Source organism: Mus caroli, chromosome 14, assembly GCF_900094665.2.
Source record: "Mus caroli chromosome 14, CAROLI_EIJ_v1.1, whole genome shotgun sequence".
NCBI lineage: Eukaryota > Metazoa > Chordata > Mammalia > Rodentia > Muridae > Mus > Mus caroli.
The window spans coordinates 54,796,534-54,819,108 of record NC_034583.1 but is presented as its reverse complement, the minus strand read 5'-3'; the positions used below and the strand labels follow the sequence as shown (position 1 = coordinate 54,819,108).

General features: G+C 44.8%; 1 protein-coding gene across 1 annotated transcript in view; it reads right to left on the bottom strand.

The window, feature by feature from the left end:
* Window positions 1-5,946: 5,946 nt before the first annotated feature.
* Window positions 5,947-22,575, bottom strand: part of Xkr6 (XK related 6) — a 54,026-nt gene continuing 37,397 nt past the window's right edge. The window contains exons 2-4 of the mRNA XM_029468770.1: window positions 11,269-11,375; window positions 9,941-10,071; window positions 5,947-9,583 (exon numbers count right to left, since the gene is read on the bottom strand). Of these exons, the coding sequence (XP_029324630.1) occupies window positions 11,357-11,375 (19 nt within the window). The 3' untranslated portion in view covers window positions 5,947-9,583; window positions 9,941-10,071; window positions 11,269-11,356. The remainder of the gene's footprint in view (window positions 9,584-9,940; window positions 10,072-11,268; window positions 11,376-22,575) is intronic.

The window sequence follows — 22,575 nt, the reverse complement described above, 5'->3', positions numbered from 1 at the left end:
TGTCCTAGACCTGACAAAGGTCCTAATGGTTCATTGAAAACTATGCTGTGCCTAAAGGCTACAAAGCTCAAGACAGGCAGGCTAAGTATGTTCTTGAGACTGGGGAGAAAAGAAGTGCCAACTTCTTAACCTTTGCTCTCCTAAGGGCCAGGTGCACCCCACATTGAGTTCATGAGGCAGAAATTACTAGCTATTCACTCCTCAAGTCTCTACAATTCCTGCAACAGACCCAGGGGGCTATTCACTAGAATGTTGAGAATTTGCGTTGCTTTGTGTCTGAGTCTGGCCACAAGCTCAAGCCTGGCGACCTTATATGGGTTCATAAAATCCCAACCTGGAACCTGGAGCCAACATAATATGGGGTGGGGGGAGGTTGGGGTTCAGGCACATCCAGCAGTCCTGACCTAAGTCTGGTTGAGAATGGTTACCTGGAAGATGGGTTGAGTTTCAGTAGATAGACTGGCTTTCATATTACCTTGGCATTGGCCACTTCCAGCCCTAACAGCTATAAATGGATCTAACCTAAGTTTACCCTCAGGGGCCTCCAGGAGAAGGGAGCCTGTTTAATGTCAACAAAATATCTACTGGATAGTTCCCCTATACAGATGTACACAGCAGGGTAATTCCAGGAACAGCGGTTGGGTATATTTTCGGGTTCCAGAGACTCCCTGGCTTGCTTGAACTAACAGCTTAACCAAGTGTGCATCTTCTGAATTGTTTACACTGGAGGAGACCCTATTTTTCATCCTCCTGCGAGGTATAGCACAGGTGTTCATTTATAATAGAAGAGGGCAGGGCCCATCAAAATCTAGACTCTTCATCACACATGGTGAGCCATCCCCATTCCCATCCTGCTGCTGGTAGGGGCAGGAATCTCGGGAGGGCATAGGAAGATGACCAGCACTGCCAGCCCTAAGCAGAAAACAGCAACTGGGTCACACCCAAAAGGCTCCTCCCCTGAAGACCGGGAGAAAGAAATAATACTCACACCATCACCCTAAGAAGACTAGACAGAGATACATCAGAACTTGCTGCAGATCTTCAATTTCTTCAGTGAGAACACTTCTCTTTGATCTGCCTAATTAGACCGGGAAAACTTGTAATCAAAGCAGTTTCACACTAGGCCGGGAAGGTCTGTAGGTTGTAGAGTCTGTGCTGCAAAACCTGGCTGGGAAAAGCATCATGAGTAGCTAGGTCAGGGGGCACAGGCTCCCAAGTCCAAAGGGAAATGCTGTCCAGCTTCAGTGTCCTAAAAAGCACACACACTACTCAGAGGGGGCATCTGGAAGCAGTGAATCCTTGTATAGTGCATCTCAGATATACACACCCCAAGTTTCCAAGTGTTGATAACTCATACCAAGGTAATGGTGTAGGACAGAAATTACACAGGAGTGATCACGGGAACTGAGTCTGTAGGAAAGATAACTTGGAAGAAACCTAAACTATAAACCTAGCTTCCAGCAGTAGGGGCATTACGGTTTGGACATAGAAGTGAGCTCATAGGCTCATGTGTTTGAATAGTCGAGTCCATGCTTGGAGAAACTCAGAAAAGGTGGAGGGCCTCTGGTCATGGGTCTAGCCAGCTGACCAATGGCTACAGTGGTGGTGAAGTGTATGGGTCAAGACCTAGCTATCCCAGATTTCAGATTCACAGGTCACAGTGTCATGTTGCTGGTGTCATGACCTATTGCCACACCTAAGCAGTTTCAGTTCAGTATTCTGTTGCAGTGAGCAGGAGTCAATACAAGTGAGCTGATTCCATCCACACAGAGAAAGACACTGAGAAGAATATATTCATCTAAAGAATGTGTACTTGCTAATACTACAACAAAGAAAAAAATGTGGGGCTACAGACATAGACAGGAAGTGGAATGGTCTGCCTAGCACGTATGACATCTAGGTTCAAAGCCAGTACTACACAAGAGGGGAGGGATTGGTCTGCAGGGATGATTAATGAAAAGTAAGGTTTGCAAATCATATCAAGATTTTAAAACAAGTTGTGTACATTTTGAAGAAAAAAGGTATAGAGATGGAAGGGGAAGAAATCTAATTGTTCCACTTTCTGTCCCTCACTCACTAGGAGTGCTAACCTGTGCACAGGTCCTGATCAGCGGTAACTTTTACGGGGGAGCTGCAGGAGACAGCAGAGGACCCCTATGCCCAGGGATGCAATTCCTCCCTGCAGTATGAAACATGGAGTCTGCTATCTGCTACTGGTCTATTTCTGGCTGCCCATAGGCTAGTCCTTTCTCATATCTGGCTGCACGACCTAGGCCTGGGCTGTAGACCCCTGAAGAACATCAGTCCATTCTGGTGGAAGCTCTGCCTTTTAAGTGTCATAAACCCCCAGTGCCCTAGAGCTGATGTCTGAGCTGAGTAATGGGAAGTCAGGCAAGGCAAGCACAGAGAGACAAGAGGCTGTCCCCCAGCTGATGTGCATGCGTCATTGGGGCCAAGGAATAGGTGGAAATGCAGAGAAGTTTACAAACACTTCTCAAGACACACCTTCTGAGGGACACCTACCCTAACACTGTTAACCATCACCACACGTGGCCCCGGTCTCCCCAACGGCATGCTGAGCACACAGTGTCAGGGGTCTGCTTCCTGTGTTGCCATGCCAGTAGTCAAAGTTCAAAACATGTTAAACCAAGTTTATCTCTTCCCAAACACAAACTCTATGCTCATGTCTGTTCCCAAGAGACTGGGACAGTGCCTGCGCGTAGAAAACATCATCGATGCGAGAAGGAAGGGATGTAATTGGTGCATCCAGCTGAACCAAGTCTTTCAACAAGCTTCTGGAAGGACGCTTTTGGTGCAGCTCACATTGAAAAGGGTGGGAGGAAACAAGATGGAAAAGAGAGCTTCCAGTTGCCAATATGGCAAGAGATTAGTTACCTTCCACCATCCCTTGGAGTCTTAGGATACCAGACCGCCTACCTGTTCACAATGCACTTTGCCTCAGAAGCTAGTGCAGCCTAAGAGTTCCCAACAAGCGAGATGATGATGATGATGCAGAACCCAATAGTTCAGGCCAGCGATAAAGACACCCCAGTACTGACCCTGCCTATACCCCAAGGAGTCACTTTTCATTCCTGCCTGGCTGCCCATTCCTCCTTCCTTCTGGTGCCCTTGGTTCTAAACCCACAAGATGGTCTGCAGCTTCCTCCAAAGAGAGCAGTGTGACAGAAGAATGCCCAGAAAGGCCTGCAGAGGAATGGTCCTTTCACAGGCTTCTTCTTCATCAAGCCCAAGCAATCATGTTTATTTTCTTCTTCAGATGTTCAGAGCAATGTACCACAATGATGAGCACAACTCTAGATGGGCTTCTAGGACAGCTGCTGATGGCAAAGCTTTTACTATTATTTGTTTTTCTTTTCTTTTTTTTTTAGAGGAAATGGCAGATACTAAATGAATCTTACTCAATTTTAATTTAAACAGACATTTTAAAATTAATATCTAGAAGGGAGAAACTACAATTCGATACAGCAGCTTCTTAGAGAGCTGTAAAAACTCTCTGCTCATGCTGGCAGACGGGTGAAGCACCAAGCACTCCAACACCTGCCTTCACCTTGGTAAAATCAAGAAATTCCAACTGCCAAATCAGACAAACGGAGAGCGGAGGGCAGCCCTGAACCACCCACAGGTTATACTCAGGCCACACTGTTTGCATTTCCCTCAGATGGGAGCCATTCTACAATGTCTCCAGTATTTTGTTATATTCTAAGGAGTCCACAAGAAGCTTTGGAAAGTGCATGAAAGCTTGTTTTGTGATCTAGATTTTGGATTTCTACAAAGGCCATGAAGAAGTCCAAGCAGAAACCAAATCACACCTCCAATTTGTAAGAGAAACCTGAGTTGCCAGTTAACCACAAATATAAACATCTTGGGAGCGATGCAGAGACAGCTAAGCTTCCTGCCTGAGGCAGTCATCAAAGACCCAAAGAAACTTGTGCTGCTTCTTCAGAGTAAAAATCACAAAACCATTAGTTTCTAGATCCTGTATTTTTAAGAAGTATTTCAACAGGTATTGACCAATAATTTTTGCTGCAATTTGGGAATATTAAAACTCTTTGGTTCAAAATCTTAATGGTAAGTAATACTTTCCATGGATTTTCAGAAGCCCCAGTGATGGTTGCGCAGCCCTGGGGAAGGACACAGAGCAACTCAACACAGAGTCCAAGACAACCCTGCAGTCAAGTTCATTTATTTGATAATTTCAGTGTTGCTTTTAACTCCCAATGAATGGAGGAAGCAACCGCCTCACTACCCACCAGCCCAGGGATTAAGAATTCACTGTTGGGTCTCTTTTAAAAAACTCTAAGGAAAACACTTAACTAGAACAAATGTCCTCTCATGTATACGCCAGGAAGAACTTGGCACAGTCCCAAGAGGTCAGGGAGAAACTCCAAGAGTGCTATGTACCAGGTCAGACGTCATGGAGCCTGTTCTGAATGCTGTGCCTGTAAGAGCTGCTGAACAACATCCAACCCTACTCTTGAAGAAGACAAGGAAAAGCCATGTCTTCCCAAGAAAGTGGCTCTCTTAGCACCGTGGCTGACGACCCACGTCCAATCCCAGAACGTGTGGTAGAGGAGGAGCACTGATGTCTGCAAACTATCCCCTGACTCCATACTCAGGCTGTAGCATGCACGCAGGCATGAGTGTGTACACATGCACATACACAAATTTAATAACTACAATCCACGGGGTGGTATAAATCATTTCCTGAAAGTTTTGTGCTGTCAGGAATCTACGTCACCTGAGTTTTCCATTGAATTCTAACGTATTGGTAACGTGAGAGATTTCAAGAAAGTTCTTGGTTCCATGCTGACACTGCTACACCGTTAGATTTGCTTTATAAAGGTGCTAATACTATATGCTAAAGGAATGGTCACAATCCCCTTGACTGGTCTCAGAAACCCTACTAAGGGACCCGAAAGTTAAGTCCTTTAAGCAGAACTCAGTCACCTTGTTAATATTGACCTACAGTGCCAAGAACCAGCATCTCCCAGGCTTTTGACTTCAAAGAGCAATGAGAAATTGTACAAATGCCTTTAGGAGAACTCAACAGTATAAACTTACAATTTTACATACCTAACATACAGTAGAGACGGGTATACATTTTGGTTTTTGTCTTGTTTTTTGAAAGCTGTTGGCTGGGATCCACTGTATAGCCCCAACTGTCCTTGATACAGGGCAAGCCTCCTCGACTTTTGAGTGCTGGGACTGACCATCAAGAGCTTCACTCCTAGATTATAACTTCCATCTTTTACGGTGCAGTTTCTAGTGTCCTTGTGTTCCTTCCCCCTGTATTGTGTTGTGTGTGCATGCTGAATGTGCTGCAGTCAGTCATCCAGGAGCTCTGGCACCCTTGAGCCCCTGACTGGGTTCAGACGTGCACATAAGCTGATCTACTCTTGTTCCAGACAGGGGTCTTTTTTCCTTTCTTTTTTTTTTTTTTTTTTTTTTTGGTTTTTCGAGACAGGGTTTCTCTGTGTAGCCCTGGCTGTCCTGGAACTCACTTTGTAGACCAGGCTGGCCNGAACTCACTTTGTAGACCAGGCTGGCCTCGAACTCAGAAATCCGCCTGCCTCTGCCTCCCGAGTGCTGGGATTAAAGGCGTGCGCCACCACGCCCGGCGGGTCTTTCCTTTCTCTCTGAGCCCGCCCCCCACTCACCCTTACTTATTAAAACCCCCTTCACAGTATGAAGCTTCGCAGGAAAAAGCTTGGAAACAGTTTGCTATGTTCACGGACAACCTTGAGATTAATTTCCAGTACCCTAAACACTTAGTGACTATAGCCAAGAGCTTAAGAGTTTCTAGAGAAAAATATGACCCCTGACCACAGGATTTATATGCAGCTGCTGCAGAGAATATGCATATATCACAGGAAAAGTAAAAACAGCCATGCACTTACCACCACCCCACCAAAAACATTTCAAGTGTTGGGTTTTCCATAATTGGGTCTTTTAATTTTTATTAAGCAAGAGTCAGAAATTTATTACAAGCAGTATATATAGCCTTTCCACAAAACACATCTGTATTGCTTCTGAAATTTATATGTAAAAAACTTAGGTCAGTATAATCCATTTTTCAAAAGATTAAATGATGGCTTATACACTGGATAGTCTGCATAGGTTCAATGCGGACTCATGTGGGCTTAAAAAGTTGGTCAACGGTTCTGGACAAATCTTGCTGACATAGACACTTTCTCTACAGGAGTGTCTCTGGCTCTGTTCAGGTCCTAGCAAGCTTCCATACTCGTAAGTCAACTCTGGGTCTTCTCACGCCTGAGGCACACTGGGCTTCTGAGGCTCAGTGCATGGCAGTTGAGAAAGATTTCCTTGGAAACCACAATGGCAGTGACCAGCACACTGAGAGGCCACATTTAGACACAGTGCTGTGAACTTTCTAGAGACAATCCTCAGACAGCCAAGGCCCCTATGTCTAAAGCGCTGCTTCTCTTCAGGAAGGAGGATGGAAATACATCAGGAATGAGTCCCTCATCAAGGCGACGCGAAGCTCCTGCTCTCAGCAGAACGCAACCTAACGAGGGTAAAGGAGAGGGGTGAACTACATGCTGATACTTCTGTGTGGACTCAGGAGCCAAGCGGGACCACTCTGAAGAGCTGGAAGGAACCATGATGGAGTTACCCAGGAAGGATGAGCACGGCAGTGTAGCAGAAGTCCAGCAGATCCTGGAACCCCTTGTACTTGATGTGTTTATGGTCCACAGGAAGCCATGTACTTGAGGCATGCAGGGACCCTCTTTTCTTGTGGATGTGAAACCACAAGAGCTGTCCAAATGGACCTCTAACAAATGAGATTTTGAGTAGTGCAAGCCAGAGGCAGCCACCGAGTCAGAACAGAAGGCAAAGGGCGTCTCCTCCCAACTGACAAACTCAAGAAGGATCACATACCAGAACGGCTGCAAGGAATGAAAAGGAGTCACCTGGGAATCTTGACAATTTTCCTGAAAATGCACTTCAAATTTACAAGTCACATCAGAATCCCAAATTCTAGTCACTATTACATAATTTAAGAATAATTTAATATGCTGACATAAGAAAGGTCACACTTAAGAAAACCTCTGCAGACTTCAAGGGGGATTACTGCTCTGTCCGTGCTTACAAGGCACTACTATTCAACTCACTATGGAATGAAGTCATCAGTGAAAGGCACACCATGCAGCGTGCCTCACGCTCTGCTTCTGCCACTTGTCCTGCAGAATGGATTTTGCAGAGCCTGTCCCCTTTCTCTAAGAGGCTTCCAGCTTGTGGCTGCAGACTTACATGAAGAGGCAGTGGGCAGCCTTCAAGTTGGAGGTCCCAATCACGAAGGGAGCTGATCAAAGTCAGAGCAAGTGATGAGGACCCCAAAGACTGGGCTTCCATCCTTGCATGCCAATGTGCTCGCCCGTGTGAGGCTGGCGAAGGAGCCCCAGCGTTCAGCTGGCTTCCACATGGAGTTTCTCTACCATTTTCCCAGAGTGTCAGGCTACTGCTCCACTTCCGAGATCGCTGTTAGTGACATGAGGATCACACTCATCTATTCTCTGTGGAGTGTGATGTACCAAGGCTGTGAAGCACGGTGGCCCAGGGACGCACTGCCCATGAGAGATGCTACAATGCTCTCTGCTCAGTCCTACAAAAAGTTTGACCCAGAAGCTTCTAGGAGGTGGCCAGTGTGACCCCACTCAGGCCTTCAGTTCTCCACTATGCATAATAGTCTACAAAATTTTGTAAAGTTATACAGCAGGAACAAAAGAATTTTATTGATAATGTATTTTCTCTGGTATTTAAGACATTTATTTGAAGTTAAGTTTATCATGGAGCTGCAAACACACTTAGAACATGCCATAATAACTCAAACTCACCATTAGGGAATACATCAATAGTTCCAAACACTGGCCTCAGTATTCTTAAAGTCTATGACAGGCTTGTGAAAACCAGCTATGAAAACATGAAATGCCTTGTGTTCAGGGCATTCCAGCATTCTCCTCCCCTCCAGAAGGCACTGTTCCTTTAGATCAGCTCTGTGAAGGTCAGTCTGCAGCCCACCAGCACTTTGTGCTGTCAGGCTTCTAAGGATTTCTCTTTCTTGAGTCTCTTTCATTTGTACTCATGGTTTTCAGAATCTAAGAAGGTCTTTAAAATATTTATTCTGGTGGGGACAAAGTTTTTTCTGGCTGGCTAATTCATTTTGGGTATATCAGATACACAGGCCCAATCAATACTGTGGCTAGAACTGGCTAAAAGAAAACCTCTATTGACAGAAGTACCTTAGAAGAGTGTTTTAAAGCCAGTTGTAATCAGAAAGCAGCTAAATAGGCAACACATGCTATGTATGTAACATGGTATGTAACAATTTAAAAAAATCTACATAGTGTTTTCCATTAAATACAATCATCTAATTCTTGCCACTGAAAAGTGAGGGGAACGTTGGAGGGAAGAAAGGCATGGAGGGAAATGATGTCATTACATTTTAATTAGAAGGGGGCCACTGACAAGGGTACAGCCCTTCAGTCTCTGAAAACCTCCTCACGGAAATCTGAGGATAACAGTGACTGCAGGTGAGGAAGGTCTCCAGGAACAATGGCCAACTCACCAGAAGCTCTCCTGAGCTCCCTCCCCCTTCCAGGCTGTTCTCTCTAACTGTGCTCCCTGCAATCAGTTAGGACAGTTTTCACACTGATGAAGTAACTGAGCTTCCTCGAGTCTCTGAATTCCAGCAGGTGCAGGAGGTGGACGAAGGACAAGGAATCACCAAGGATAACTACAGCGACTCTAATCTGCACCCAACACCACCATCCATCTGTCCTTGGATGAACACTCTCCCACCCACACAGGGAAGGGAACCCACTTACGGCTGTTTGGTTTTTTTGTTTTGTTTTGTTTTACGGAAATTAATCCTTTCAGGCAATTCAAGCCTTTTCCTCTCCTCTTCACACAGACCGCTAGCCCCTTCCCACTAACTCTTCAACTGACAAGGAGGAGACAGGAAGAAGAAGAAAACAGCTATCCTTATTCCCTTGACACGAACACCTCTGATCTACAATAATGCCTGATTTTAAAAACTGGCGGCATTTCGCTACACATATATTAGTTTTTAAAAAATTACATATTCTAATACAGACCTTGTGAGACAATTTCCAGGTAGGAATTCTGTAGTCACTGCATTTAAGATTGTCATTTGATGCTTTTTCTTCTCTTCAAAACTCCTGATCAATGATCCCTATGATCTAAGGAGCTCACACTGCAATAGATGCAGGAAAGCAAACCAGCTAACCAAAGCAGCATGGGAGGAATCCCACAGCCTGCCCAGGACAGTGAGAGGGCCACAGAGAAGCTGCACGGCAGAGCTGTCTCCAGAGCACAGCACCCAGACAGGGGACAGTCCTGAGACAAGCCTGTCACCTTACAAGTGTGGAGTTCCTTTACATAAATTTATTAGTCTACTAATTCACCTACCAAGACATTAATATATGAAAACAACATAATTTCCAAGGCTCCTACATATTTCCAACATTCAATTTAGGGATCCAAGATTCTGAACATGCCATCACCAAAAAAAATTGCAAACCTAAAAAACAAAAAAGGGAAAATAAATTAAACAAGGGCAAAGAAAAAGACTTTTCAGAAAAGGTCAATATTTACTTGTATAAATTTCAAAACATTTCAACATCAATGCTTTTCTCGTGTTACATTAGCTTTTAAGCTTTACTTTAAAACAAAGCAGTTTCCATACAGCAAAATAAATATCAAACTACGCTCATATGTGCCACCTGTTTGTTTAATATTTGCTGGGTCAATACCATTTCACATTTATAAGTCTTTAAAATAGCAGTAGTCCTGTCTTTCTCTCCTGGAAGCGATCACTGTGGCAAAGGTACTGAGGTGCATAAATGAAGCTACAGGTTTTTTCTTGGATAACACACACCTTTAGAAGCTGCTTTTTAGCTGACTGTTCTCCAGTGTACTACAGTCCAGCACGTGACATTAAAGTCCTTCTAACCTCAAAAAGGGCCGCAGTGTAGGCAAGTGTGCTTGCTTTGCTTTGCTTGCTTTCTTCTATGAAAAAGAAATAAAAAAAAAAACTGTTGTTTGAGTAAGAAGAAGAAATTAGATTTTGTGTGTGTCTGTGTGTCTGGGGGGGGGAGGGAGAGAGACAGAGAGAAAGGGAGGGAGAGAGACAGAGACAGAGAGACAGAGACGGAGAGCAAGCGCTAGCTATCACTATGTAGCCCTGGTTAGCCTAGAACTCTATGTAGACTCAGATGGCCTGGAACTCACAAAGATTGATCTGTCTTTGCCTCGGGAGTACTGGGATAACAGGTGTGTGCACTAAGCCCGGCTGGAGATTACAATTGCAAATTATACAGGCATCAGTAGAGCTGGTACTACTGATTTCTTAATGATTCCTCATTAAGACTTTCCCCATACCCCACATCTAGGACAGTATCACTCACTATGTTGTTCATGTCTCTCTAGTGCTGGAACTGTGACTTCAGAAAGATACTGCTCTGCCTCTTTCTACTAAGACACTGTTAATGCACAAAAATGAACCGTATAATCCACTCCTCTACTGTGGCTTAGAAACCATGCCACTTAAGGCCAGAGCACCATTCTATAGGAAACCAAGAGCTCAGCGTTCTCCCTTCCAAGAGGTCTGTAATCCTGCGTATAGCTAGCGGAGACACAGGTAAGAGCTCCATGGGAGTTTCACTCATCATAAATTGTCACATACATGAAGGGCTGGAAATGTTCTCTGAATCCTGACACTCTCGACATGTATGGTTATGGGGTTATAGGCAGAGGAAACAGTCAAGTGAGAGACGTGCTGATGAGCATCCATGCAAGGAAACATGAGAAGCAACAAGGCATTGCTTCAAAATGCAACTGTCGCCTGGGTAACAAACAACTTGAAGGCTGTTTTCCGCGTGGTCCACTTGCCCCCTCTTGGGGGTCAGCAATGAAGCAACTTCTCAAGTCTGGCTAACGTGCAGCAAACTTGTGAGATAATATCAGAAGCTACAATGGTACTGTATCAAGTGCAGGATGTGAAATGGCACGGAGAGCCCCTTCTCTGAGTTAATGGCAGCTGAGAACACCTTTTGAATTTGAGCAAAGAATCTTAGTCTTTCCCAGAAATCAAGCCTAGACCTTTCTCTAAATACTATTTCTTTAACATACTTAAAAGTTGGGTGAGGGCAGAGGTGGGGAAGGGGCATGAGGCCCCCCTCTCCATCCCTCCAATTTTGCCATTACCATTCTGTGTGGAGGGCTTTCAGGACCAGGTGACCGCACACGTCTAGAAATCGGATGACCTCAAAGCCACCTCAATTCAGCTGAGGCCTCATGTCTTTTGCTTAGAGCTAAAAATAAAAACACACGTGAATGAACAAATGATCATGAAATGGAGCCTCTAATATGACACTAAAATATAAAGTATCAGAAACAACTTGATTTCAGAAAAATGAGCGCACACACGCTTGCACACAGTCACACAGCTGCAGTCTCCCTGGAAGACTCCCTTTCTGTCCTTTGAAAGCTGGAACAGTAACAATCATCGGATTCCAAGTCTGGACTACAAAGCCACAATAATACTTCATTCATTTTTCTGAAATTATGATATATTTATTTTTATGTTTAATGACACTAATAAAATTAAAACAAAAAGTTAACATTTTTACTTCTATACACATGTATCTGTACATACATACATACATACATACATACATGCATACGAGGGTGAGAAAGCAAAGTACAATATTGAGCAATAAGAAGCAGTTTTCTGAACTCTTGGTTTCAACCACAGTGAAACATGGGAACATGGGAACTGGCGTGCTTCTCCAGGGAAGGCAAGCATTGGCTCATCCAAGCGATACAGAATGGGTATATGGTAACATTACTGTTAACATGTAAAACCACAATGAAGCAGATATGAAGCTGCCGCCTCTCCTGCTGCTATGGAAACACGCCCTGGGTACATTAGAAGGTGCACAGATGCTGCTGCTGCTGCTGAATAAAGACAGAGCGAATTGCTTATTGGAAGCAGGGCAAAAGTAAGAGTAAGAAAAGAGTAGACAGGAAAGAATTGTAATCTGTGGACGGCTGGCTGAGATGCTGTTATCCCAGGAGAACGGCTTTCCACCGACTGCTTTGTGGTTCTAAAGTATAATTTTTGTATCCTGAACAATTATTACTTTTCTAGCAAAATTTTTACCTGGGTACTTTACAAGCATCTCAAAATTCCGCAGATTGTATTAAAAATGAACAGAAACTGCTGGCTCTCAGCCATGTCTAATGTGAGACACTGTGAACATGAGAATTCATGCACCGCTAGAGAGAAGCTGGGGTGGCAAAGACTGGGGGGATGAGAACTGCTGGTGTGGCCTGGCCACCATGCTTCTTGAACTTGGCCACTTCGTGCTTCTTCTAATGTCCTTCAGTCTGCACAACTCCAGCATATACTTATTCTACTGACTCCAGTACATACCGGGCATGTAACAAGGCTTAGCTTTTTCCTTCCAAGGTCTTAGGCTGTTCAATAACAGTGTGTGCTATAAAATTAGTGAGAATCACTAGGCAAATCTTCCACCCAGAGATGCAAACAACCTAGAAACCCCATGCTGTTGCTGGACCTCTCAAGGATTGCACCTGTGCAAGTATGTTCCATCGTGTCTTATTCTGAGACATCTATCCTTCCTTACAAATGAAATACAGGCCTGGGGACAAACCTCCCAGTAATATATCAGGGAAGAAAACCTGCCTCTCAAGTAGGAGTCCAGCTAAACATGCTGCAGAAAGCCCCCTTATTGACTTCACAGTCCTCAGAGCTGCCCCAAAATCAGTACTGATCAGACCTGAACCAGATGGCAGGAAGCACAGGCACACTGATGTTATCAGAATCCAACCCCAAGTGATGAGCTTAAATAGAGCTATGCCATACTGCTCTGACCACAAATACACACGAGGTTTAGAGAAAGCCACAGGCACCTGTCCTGAGGCTCTCACCCACACAAACAGCATATGTCCATGGCAGGCTGCTACTGATAGCCCTCTCCCTCAAGGCAACACAAAGGTCTCCCTTCTCAGGCTCTGCTCAAGTCCCCTGAACACATTATTCCACCCCTTCCTTCCCTTTCCATTTTCCTTCCAACCCGTAAGCACAGCATGCTGCCAACACTGGAACAACCCCCAATCCCCTCCTCTCACCAATTTCTTGACTGACACATTCCAATAACATCTAATCACTCATTAAGTGTTTACCGGAAACTGACTACACCACGGCATGTAACTAACATGAGACTGCTAGGGATGTCTGCTTTCATTGCACAAACCATCAGGCACACTCAATGGTGTGAAATGTTACTTTTCATGAAGGAAAAGCACTAGAGCTGAAGGGTATGCCTGAAGGACTTCGTCAGGACCCCACTGGCCTTCTGCCCCGCCTCTTTGGACCTCTCTGGAACCCGTCTTTCTGCAGGTTCTGGATCACACACAGTCCTGACTGAGGACTGGGAAGAAGACTGTCTGAGTTAAGACATAAAGGCTGGACAGGAGGTGGCTAAGCAGAGTATGAACATTAGCATCCCAGGTAGGAACTGAGACCAAAACGTGGTATCTTTTCCTACATCGCCCACACATCAGGCTGGGCAATGTAAAGACAATTTTGAAGAAAACCTGCCCTAACCCAGTTAATAGGTGCGAGCAACTTGGGTTGCCATCAACAATGCCAGAACTGAATTCAGTACCTTCATCTCTAGCTCTTGGCTTCCCTCTATCCCCTAAGGCAGTGGTTCTCAACCTTCCTAATGCTAGATCCTTTAATACAGCGCCTCATGGTGTGGTGACCCCCCCACCCCAGCCACAGAATTATTTTCATTGCTTCTTCATAACTGTAATTTTGGTACTGTTATGAATTGCAACATAAATATTTTTAAAGACAGAGGTTTGCCCAAGGAGTTGCGACCCTCAGGACCACTGCCCTAGGGCCAGCTGAGTGTGCCCAGACAGAGAATCTGCTCTGATGTGACCACTCCTGTTACCCTTTGAAGGCATTCCTGACCTGAGCTTGAAGCACGGGCCCCTGCTGGGTTTGCCCTGGTTACGCCTCCTGTGCCCCTGCATGTGAGTGTTGCCCCTGTGTTAAACTGCTGCCAGTGTCACTGTGCTACCAACTCTCACACCTGTCACTCACTGGCAGGCTCTTCCCTTGGGTTATATGTGGTTCATTGTCAAACTTCACGGAACACTCTCTTCTTTCCATTTTGACATTTTAGTAGATGCTAAAAGTTTCTTGCCAACACCATTTTTACATTATAGCAAAGAAATTATTATTAATACAATCTAGTAAATGAAAAGAAGCGCCGAGTAAATCTCACCTTATTCTGTTAGGTAGGACAGAATAGACTCATATTTCACTAGAATTATGGATACAAATTTAGAAGGAAATACAAAAGTTATTTTAGAAAACAGTATTATTCTACTAATGAAGCAAGCTATTTTTTGCTAGCCTTTTAAAGGTTCATTTTTAGTTATGTACATGGGTGCTATATGCACGGGAATGCAAATGCCACCGGGCCAGAGGTAACTAACTGATGATCCCCACAGGGCTAGAACTACAGAGGGTTATGAGCTGCCCAGTGTGGTGCTGGGAACTAAACTCTGTAAGAACAGTACTTGCTGTTAACCACTGAGCCATCTTTTCAGCCCCCTCTTTGCCAACTTACACACACACACACACAGAGGGAGAGAGAGAGGCTTATTTTAGTGTATAGGCGCACACCTATGTCATGGTGCACATGTGGAAATCAGAGAACAAACTGAAGGAGTTGGTTCCACTTGGGCACCACAAAATTAGCTGTCTGCAGAAAACCTGCCCTCCCTTGTTCTACAGCTGCTCTCCCCTCAGCCTCCTGCTCTAAGGAGCAGACCAGCTCCATCTCATGCCAGCTCACTCCTCCATCTCTTGAGGCACTCCCTCATTGGTCGTGGGAAAGGCAAGTAGTCTTCTTAACTGAATGACAAACAAGAACTTTAAAATAAACAGAGCAGCATAGTTGACCCTGACTGATAACCCTCACCCAGTCTTCATAGGTACCCACATTCTGCCATCTTTGGGTCATCTGCTTCACAGAGCCTCTTCACCTCCCAATACCATGGTCATTTTGACCTTCCTAAAGCACACTCTGCAACTGATAGGGCTTGGTTTCCCATCTTAACCACCGCGTAGGCACACAGCTCCGTGGGACTGAGTACAGTCACATGGTTATGAGGCCATCTCCACCGAGTTTTTCACCTTGCAAAGTACAAGTGCCGCCACTGAGCCATTCATCTCCCCTCCTTTTTGAGTTGATGGCTGCCAATGCCGGGTGCCTCCAAAGTGCAAGCACACAATGCTTAGGAATCTTGTGGCCTGCTCACTGTTTCCCTGAGTATAATGTCCTCAAGGTTCATCAGTGTGCAGTACGTACAGCAGAACTTCTTTCCCAAAGCTGGATCGCGTTCCACTCATTCATGCAGGGGCTCTGCAGCTGCCTGCACCTTCAGCTACAGCTGCTGTGAACACAGTTGCCTGAATATCTGTCTAAGTATTTGCTTCCCATTTTTTAGTGTGGATAGCCAGAAGTGAAATTTCTGGATTGTATAGTAATTCCATTCCTTTGTTTGACGAACAGCCATACTGTTTCCCACAACGGCCATACCGCTTTCTGTTCCCACCAACAGTGCATAGGATAAGCAGGCATTTGTAAAGGAGTGAGCACCTGACAAGAACTCCGTGTCCACACACAGCTTGTGTGCCTGTCATTCTAGTCAGTGTCTAGTACAGCAGTCCCTGCTCTGTTGCTGAGTCCCTGGGACATGTATTTCTATCTCTCATCTATCTGTGTAATGTTTTCTCCCAATCAGAGGCTTAAACTGACAGCTAACATACTATTAAACACACAGCTAAGTTCACACTAAGTACACCAATAGGCAGGGCTTTTAAAAGACACACGTGTAAATGTATATAAAGTGAGGTGACACTTGATGCTCCCCAGAAGACTAGCCCAGACCAGCTAGCTGTATCTTCACCAGTAGTGTCACAAATGCGGCTATGTCACTATTAAATACCTCGAGTTTAAACACACTAGATACAAACTACTTCTAAATAACAAAAACAACCAAACAATAGCAGCCAGAATTCAAAATCTAAATGAAATTTCTGGGAAAACTTTTAATACCGCCATCCTAGATGGACACAGTCTGCATCAGTGAGCAGCTCCCACAACCACCGTGGAATCACAGACCCCCAACTGTCTGAAACCAAATACAACACTAATAATGTTTAGCATCCTAGGAACATCAGGCAGAAAAAATTAACATGCAGGTATGTTCTTTATAGCTATAAAATAGGCAACTTACTCGAGTGCTATATTGATTCAGGAATTTAAACTTTAAGCCCACATACTCTATGATGCTCTACACACACATACACACACACACACACACACACACACACACACACGTTATTACAGCATTATTCCCAAGTTATAAAATTATCCCAGGCATCAGCCAACAGATAAATGAACAAATACATACACAATGGAATTTTATTCAGTCATAAAGAAAAACGAAATTTTGTTATATAAGTCACATTTAGAAAAACAGGTGAGCATTCTCTCAGATGTGGAATCTAAATTCAAAACAGGATAAAAGGTAGAAGAGGGGGAGTGTTTGTGATCAGCATAGAATGGGTGCAAGGAAGGATAATGGGAGTGATTACACCTTATCAAATAGCGTAAGGAAACAACATTTGATAATTTTTTAAAAAGTTGGGCTAGCAAGATGGCTCAATGGATAAAGGTGCTTGCCACCAACCCTGATGACCTGAGTTCAATTCTGGAGCTCACGAGACAGGAGGAGGAAAGCACAGACTTCTGCAAGTTGTCATCTGACCATCAAGCACATGCCATGGCACACGTGCCACTCACACAATCAATCAATTTATCAATCAATATGATGAAAAATGTAGGCCCATAGCAAAACAATTTATATCATCCTATTTTGAGCAGGATGTGTTAGATACATGTCGAGACAACAAACCGAACCCCACTAATATTTACAGCCATACATTGGCTCCTCAACAGAATGAGAATACATCTGTCATGGCTCAAGAAGTCCTGCAATTGATCGTTCGACTGGTTAAGCAATGACAGAAACCAAGTTCCGCCTACACAAGAACCCTTTAGGGTTGGCTGAGGTGAGACAAAAATGAGAGGCAGAGGGAGAAGGCAGCACTGGGAGCCACAGGAGAAGGGCGGCGGGGCAATGGCTAGAGCTACAGCAGGTTGGCTGCCCTGGTCCTGGGGTCTGGCACGTAATGAAATTCAGCGTGCTCTGAGCGATTATCCTCGAGACATCAACACCAAAGTGGAGCTGAGTCAGCACACAGTGGAGGGAGAACAGACCAGCAAGCCACCTGTGTGAGAAGCCTTGGCAGAGGCATGGCAGCAGGGCACAATTTTCACGGCATATCAAGGCCAACATTTCTAGGGATGGTGGTGGTTAAAGTGTTTAAATAAGGGAGCTGGGGAACGTAACACATTAAGGTCTCCAAAACACAATTCTATGGTTGCATATGAGAATAATTACTGCAGAGCAGATGGCGGGCCGCTTCCTAGGCAGGAAACACAGAACTGATAAGCTTCACTGCAGAGTCATAATGACCATGCTCTGGAGTCTGTCGCTCCCCAGGAAAGATCAATACAGCTTCCTGAGAACAACACAAAGGCACTGTGCATAAAAGCTGCAATGCTACATCAAGAGACAGGAAATGCCAGACACACTGTCCCCCATTAACCAACGGCTTGGGGCTAGGCAAAGTTTAATAAAGTAAGTAAGTAAATAAATAAATAAGCACACAGGTAAAAGATGTAGAGTCATTAGAAAAATGACCAGTAACAATAGGCAGGGTGGAAGGGTGGGCCTGGACGGACATTTACTATCAGAAGGAAGACTCACAAATCCCCAGCAGACACACCTACCTACTTTCATGTTCCTCTTGTGGCTTCTGAAATTGCTCTTGTGACTTCAATATAATAAAGTAGTCTCAATTCAAATTGCACAGAAACTTCAAGTTCCAAAGAAATGTCTACGCTGTTATCACTTCCAAAGTTGTAACATTTCATTGCATCCCCTGAAGCACTCCTTACTAGCAAAGCTTGAGTAAATGACCCATTTTCTGAGAGGAACAACTAAGTGATAAATATTATTAAGTTACTACAATTAAACAAATCTTTGACATCTAATTCTATGAAACCCATCTCCCTAAACCAATGCATCCTCACAACAAAAAAGTTTGATAAAGTACCACCCCCTCTCTGGAAGTTTTAAAAGCACAGACTACACAGAGAACAGATACTGAGGTAATTAAGGCCTGTGGGGCATGGGTGTATGCTGGACACAGGCCCCTGACTAGACGCAGGACTCTCCTTCCAAGATTCAACCTCAGAAGGTGTCTGCTGTGCAATGAGAATGGCAAACCCTGAATCTCCCAGTTACAAAGAACATAAACCTAGTCTTCCTAAACTCAGCCCAGTGCTAGACTCCCATGTCATCTTGTGGCCACCCTTTCCCTGGAGAACCACTTCAGAGCAGCCATTAGAAACTGGCCCACCCACCCTGTTGTTATGTCACATGGAGGCTGACTCACCTGCTGTGTCATTCAGTAAGTCCCCAAGTCTAGCCCCTGGAAAGGGTTAAAGATTATCTGGGACCCAGCTTCTCTCTGTATCAGCACACAGGGATGGATTAGCTCCAGAGACCTCCCAACTGGCCAGGCTTGGTGTGCACATCTGGCCATGTCCACTAGAACAATTTCACTATTGTTTTCAATCTTTTTTTTTAAGGGAGACTCCTTGTGTCCCAAGATCTCCAGCACATCTTCTGAATACTTAGTCTCCACTGAGACACATATGGAGTCTGTGCAGGGGCCCCTTCACTGACTGTGAAGAAAGGGCATCAGGCAGGCACTGAGAGTGGGTGGCTGTGAAGCAGTCCTGCTCCTCGAATGCACTCACTTCCTTTTCTACATTTCCACCATGGTGGAACACCACAGTTGATGCTCACCAACTGAGCACATGCAAGCATGAGCCCTGGACCTCACTACTGTGGGTTAAATAAATCCTTTCCTTTAAAATACAAAGTGCCGGGGCTGTAGAGATGGCTCCAGGGTTAAGAGTCCTTCAACCTTTTCAGAGGACCAGAGTTACCCATACCCAGCAGTCGCCCCACCTATAACTCCATCCCCAGGTGATCTGACACCCTCTTCTGACCCCTGTGGGTTCCCACCTCTCTCTCTCTCTCTCTCTCTCTCTCTCTCTCTCTCTCGCTCGCTCGCTCGCTCGCTCCCTCGCTCGCACTAATCTCTTGAATTTCTTTAATTAGAAAATAAAATACACAGCCTCTGTTATGCCTTGATCACAGCTGTATCAGCCAATCACTGGCAGGGAAAAGAGTTCGAGCCTGACTGTCTGAAATGAACCTGGATCTCCTTTTCGCTCACACAGACTCCAGCTAGGTTCTGCTCCACCTGAAAGATAAAGTGGTCCAGGGAGGGCAGATTATAAAGTCAAGTTCCCACCAAGACACAGGAGGCATCAGGCTGACTGAAAGGTTACCCAACATTCACTGTAGGTATGTGGAGTCGAAGGTTTGCATTGTCCAGTCATTTCTGCCTACTGATACTGGCTCTGACCTCTTGATCTAAAGAGAGAAGCCACAATCCTTGGCTGTGCTATAAGCTGGACACATGGAGACACTACTCTATTCTCCTTCCCCATCCTCAACTCCCTTCGCCATACACACACCTACTCTGTGCTTTACCATCTGATCCTTCTTCCAGTCAGCAACCCTCATAAAATGTCCAGGATCCTATTAAGATGGCTAATGCCAGGTTCAACACACTGAACACATTTCTATTAACAAGACAATACCACTATGGTGCTTCCTTGCTTGCATCCAATGGCCTGCAGCCTGCTAGGAACTTCAGCCTTTCTGTATTTCTTACAACCAACAGATAGGTCTGGCCTCTTACAAGCTCTACCTTGACACTTAAGGCAAAAGAAAGGATGTTCAGGTGTCCTGGCACTCAGAAGACTGAAACCAGAAAGCTGGTGGGGAAGGCAGCCTGTGCTATGCAGCAAGCACCAGGCCAGCTAGATCTCCTCTCAAAACAAAGAAAACAAGAGGAAAGGAAATAGAAGGGAGGGAAGGAGGGAGGGAGGTCAGAAAAAAGAATAAAACTCTTTCATTCATGTTTTAGTTTATTTTCCATTTTCCTGGTTGTCAAAATAAAAATCCAAACTGAGGAAAATCTCACATATGTTTGCTATCAGGCTTGCACATCAGGGCTATGTCTCCTGAGAAAAGCACTCTCTGTCCCCGAAGAGGACTACAGTAACTTGAACTTCTAAGAAGCTGACACCCTCTCGGACTCAGGAGAATGGTCCGTTTGAGCTATCTCTGAACTCCCTTGTTATGGACTCTACCCAGAATGCAGGGCTTAGTGAGTAACACTGAAGGGACGAGTCCTGTGACCAGTGACTACCACTCTTCCCAGCTGGCAACCGTGTTGGAGATTGGCACACAATCCCAGGAAGCCAGATAACTGATTCAATTGCTGAACGCACCCTTTTCATGTGAGCAAGCCACAGAGGGACCAACATGATCATCAAGCGCTTGTTTATTGAACACAGAACCCAGAGCAAGCAGTTCCCTAAAATACATTTAACAACACAGGTAAATTAACCTCATGCACCAGTCTCTAAACAAGGTACTCTAGTTGGTGCTAGGATAAACATGGCTTTAAAATACCTTCCTGACAGGGAGACAGTGACAAGAGCGTGCCACCCCGCTCTGACTTACTCCTCCTACACTTGCCAGGCCTCTCTCTGCCCTCCATCTCTCTCTTTTGCTGGCTTCTTTTCCTCCATCTGCTTCCTGGAATGTGGCACCTAGACTTGTTTTGCCCACTCACTCTGTTAGCGCTTGTTCAATCCTGAGTGCCACACCGACAACTCTGTATTTTATATTTCTGGTCCTAAGCAGATTCCTAATCGCTGGCAGGTTTCTGTGCAAACTCAGACTCCCCACCTTCCCACGCATCTGCCCGCAGGCTCTCTCGGCTCATTAAATGGCAGCTCCGCCCCCATCAAAACTCTTAGCATCCTTTACAACTGTCTTTCCTGACAATGTATTCATGTCCATCAGCCAGCCATCATACCTGTCAACATAGCCAATCAGCTCAACCTTCAAAGTGCACCAAGAATCCCATTCTCCACCCATGCCCACGATTACCCCAGGAGCCGAGCTACCACTGCATCTCAAGCCTTAAGTACAGCTAACTACTTTCCTTCTATTCCTGTTCCCCTAGTTTGGCACAGCAGCTGGAGTTGCTGAAAATTAGGATTCACAGTTTGCTCTATTCTTTCTTGTAAAATGAGTTAAAATTTGCCAACAGTGAAATCAAACATTATCGTTGGTTTCAACTCAGTGAGTATATACCTCCTGTAAACAGGACCCCTTTCAAGACATGACACTTCCAACGCTTTATGAATAAAGCTGTTGTGATATAAACATCCTTTTCAGAGCTATAGGATACATCCAAGATAGAACTGCTGTGTCACTGTGTGGTTGCTTCTAGCAGCAGTACTGTTCGGGGCAGCCAAAAAGACCAAGGTACTCAAACGTCCATCAATGGACAACTGGTGCATCTATCTATTCAGTGAACTGCTGTTCAGGCGCACACTCACAGGTAGATAAACAAACAAAATGTTATGCTCCATGACCAAAATCAAATATAAAAGACCACATTTATGTAAAATATTGAGAATGGGTAAATATGCATAGACAGAAGGCAAACGTGTGGCTGTCAGGAGCTGAAATGAGAAGAAATAGGATAATTATTCAGTGGGTGCAGGGTGACACATGGTTTTTAGGGTAGTCAGAAGTGGTGGCTGTTCACTACCACAGAAACACTGAATGCCACAGAGTAGTCCATTTTAAAGATATTTTTGATTTCTTCATTTGTGTTTTGTGGGAAGGGGGTGGGCAGGTACATACCATGTAGCCTAAGTTCTCTCCTGTGTGGGTCTCAGGAATTAAGGTCAAGCCATCAGGACTGGGGGCAAGCACCTCTACCCACTAAGTCATCTCAATGGCCCATTCAGAACAGATCACTTTAAAGTGGATTATTTCAAGAAGACACCCAATAATGGCCACACACACACACACACCCCTAGACAAAAATAAATAAAACAAATAACAAAGTGGATCATTCGTGCTGTGCAAGTTTCACTTCCAAAGATGTCTAACATCCATAGAAGCACCACTTGCTGGGGAGGCTAAAAGATCCAGAATGCAGTCACTGCTTCATGATGCTGCATCTTCTTTAAACTTGCTGTCCATCATCAGACAGAATAGTGATGCTTTCCACTTCCACAGAAAGATGAATGGACACCCAAGGTTGGGTTAATAACTAGTTCTAAACTGAATGAGAACATCCATGGGCTATGAACAATTACACAG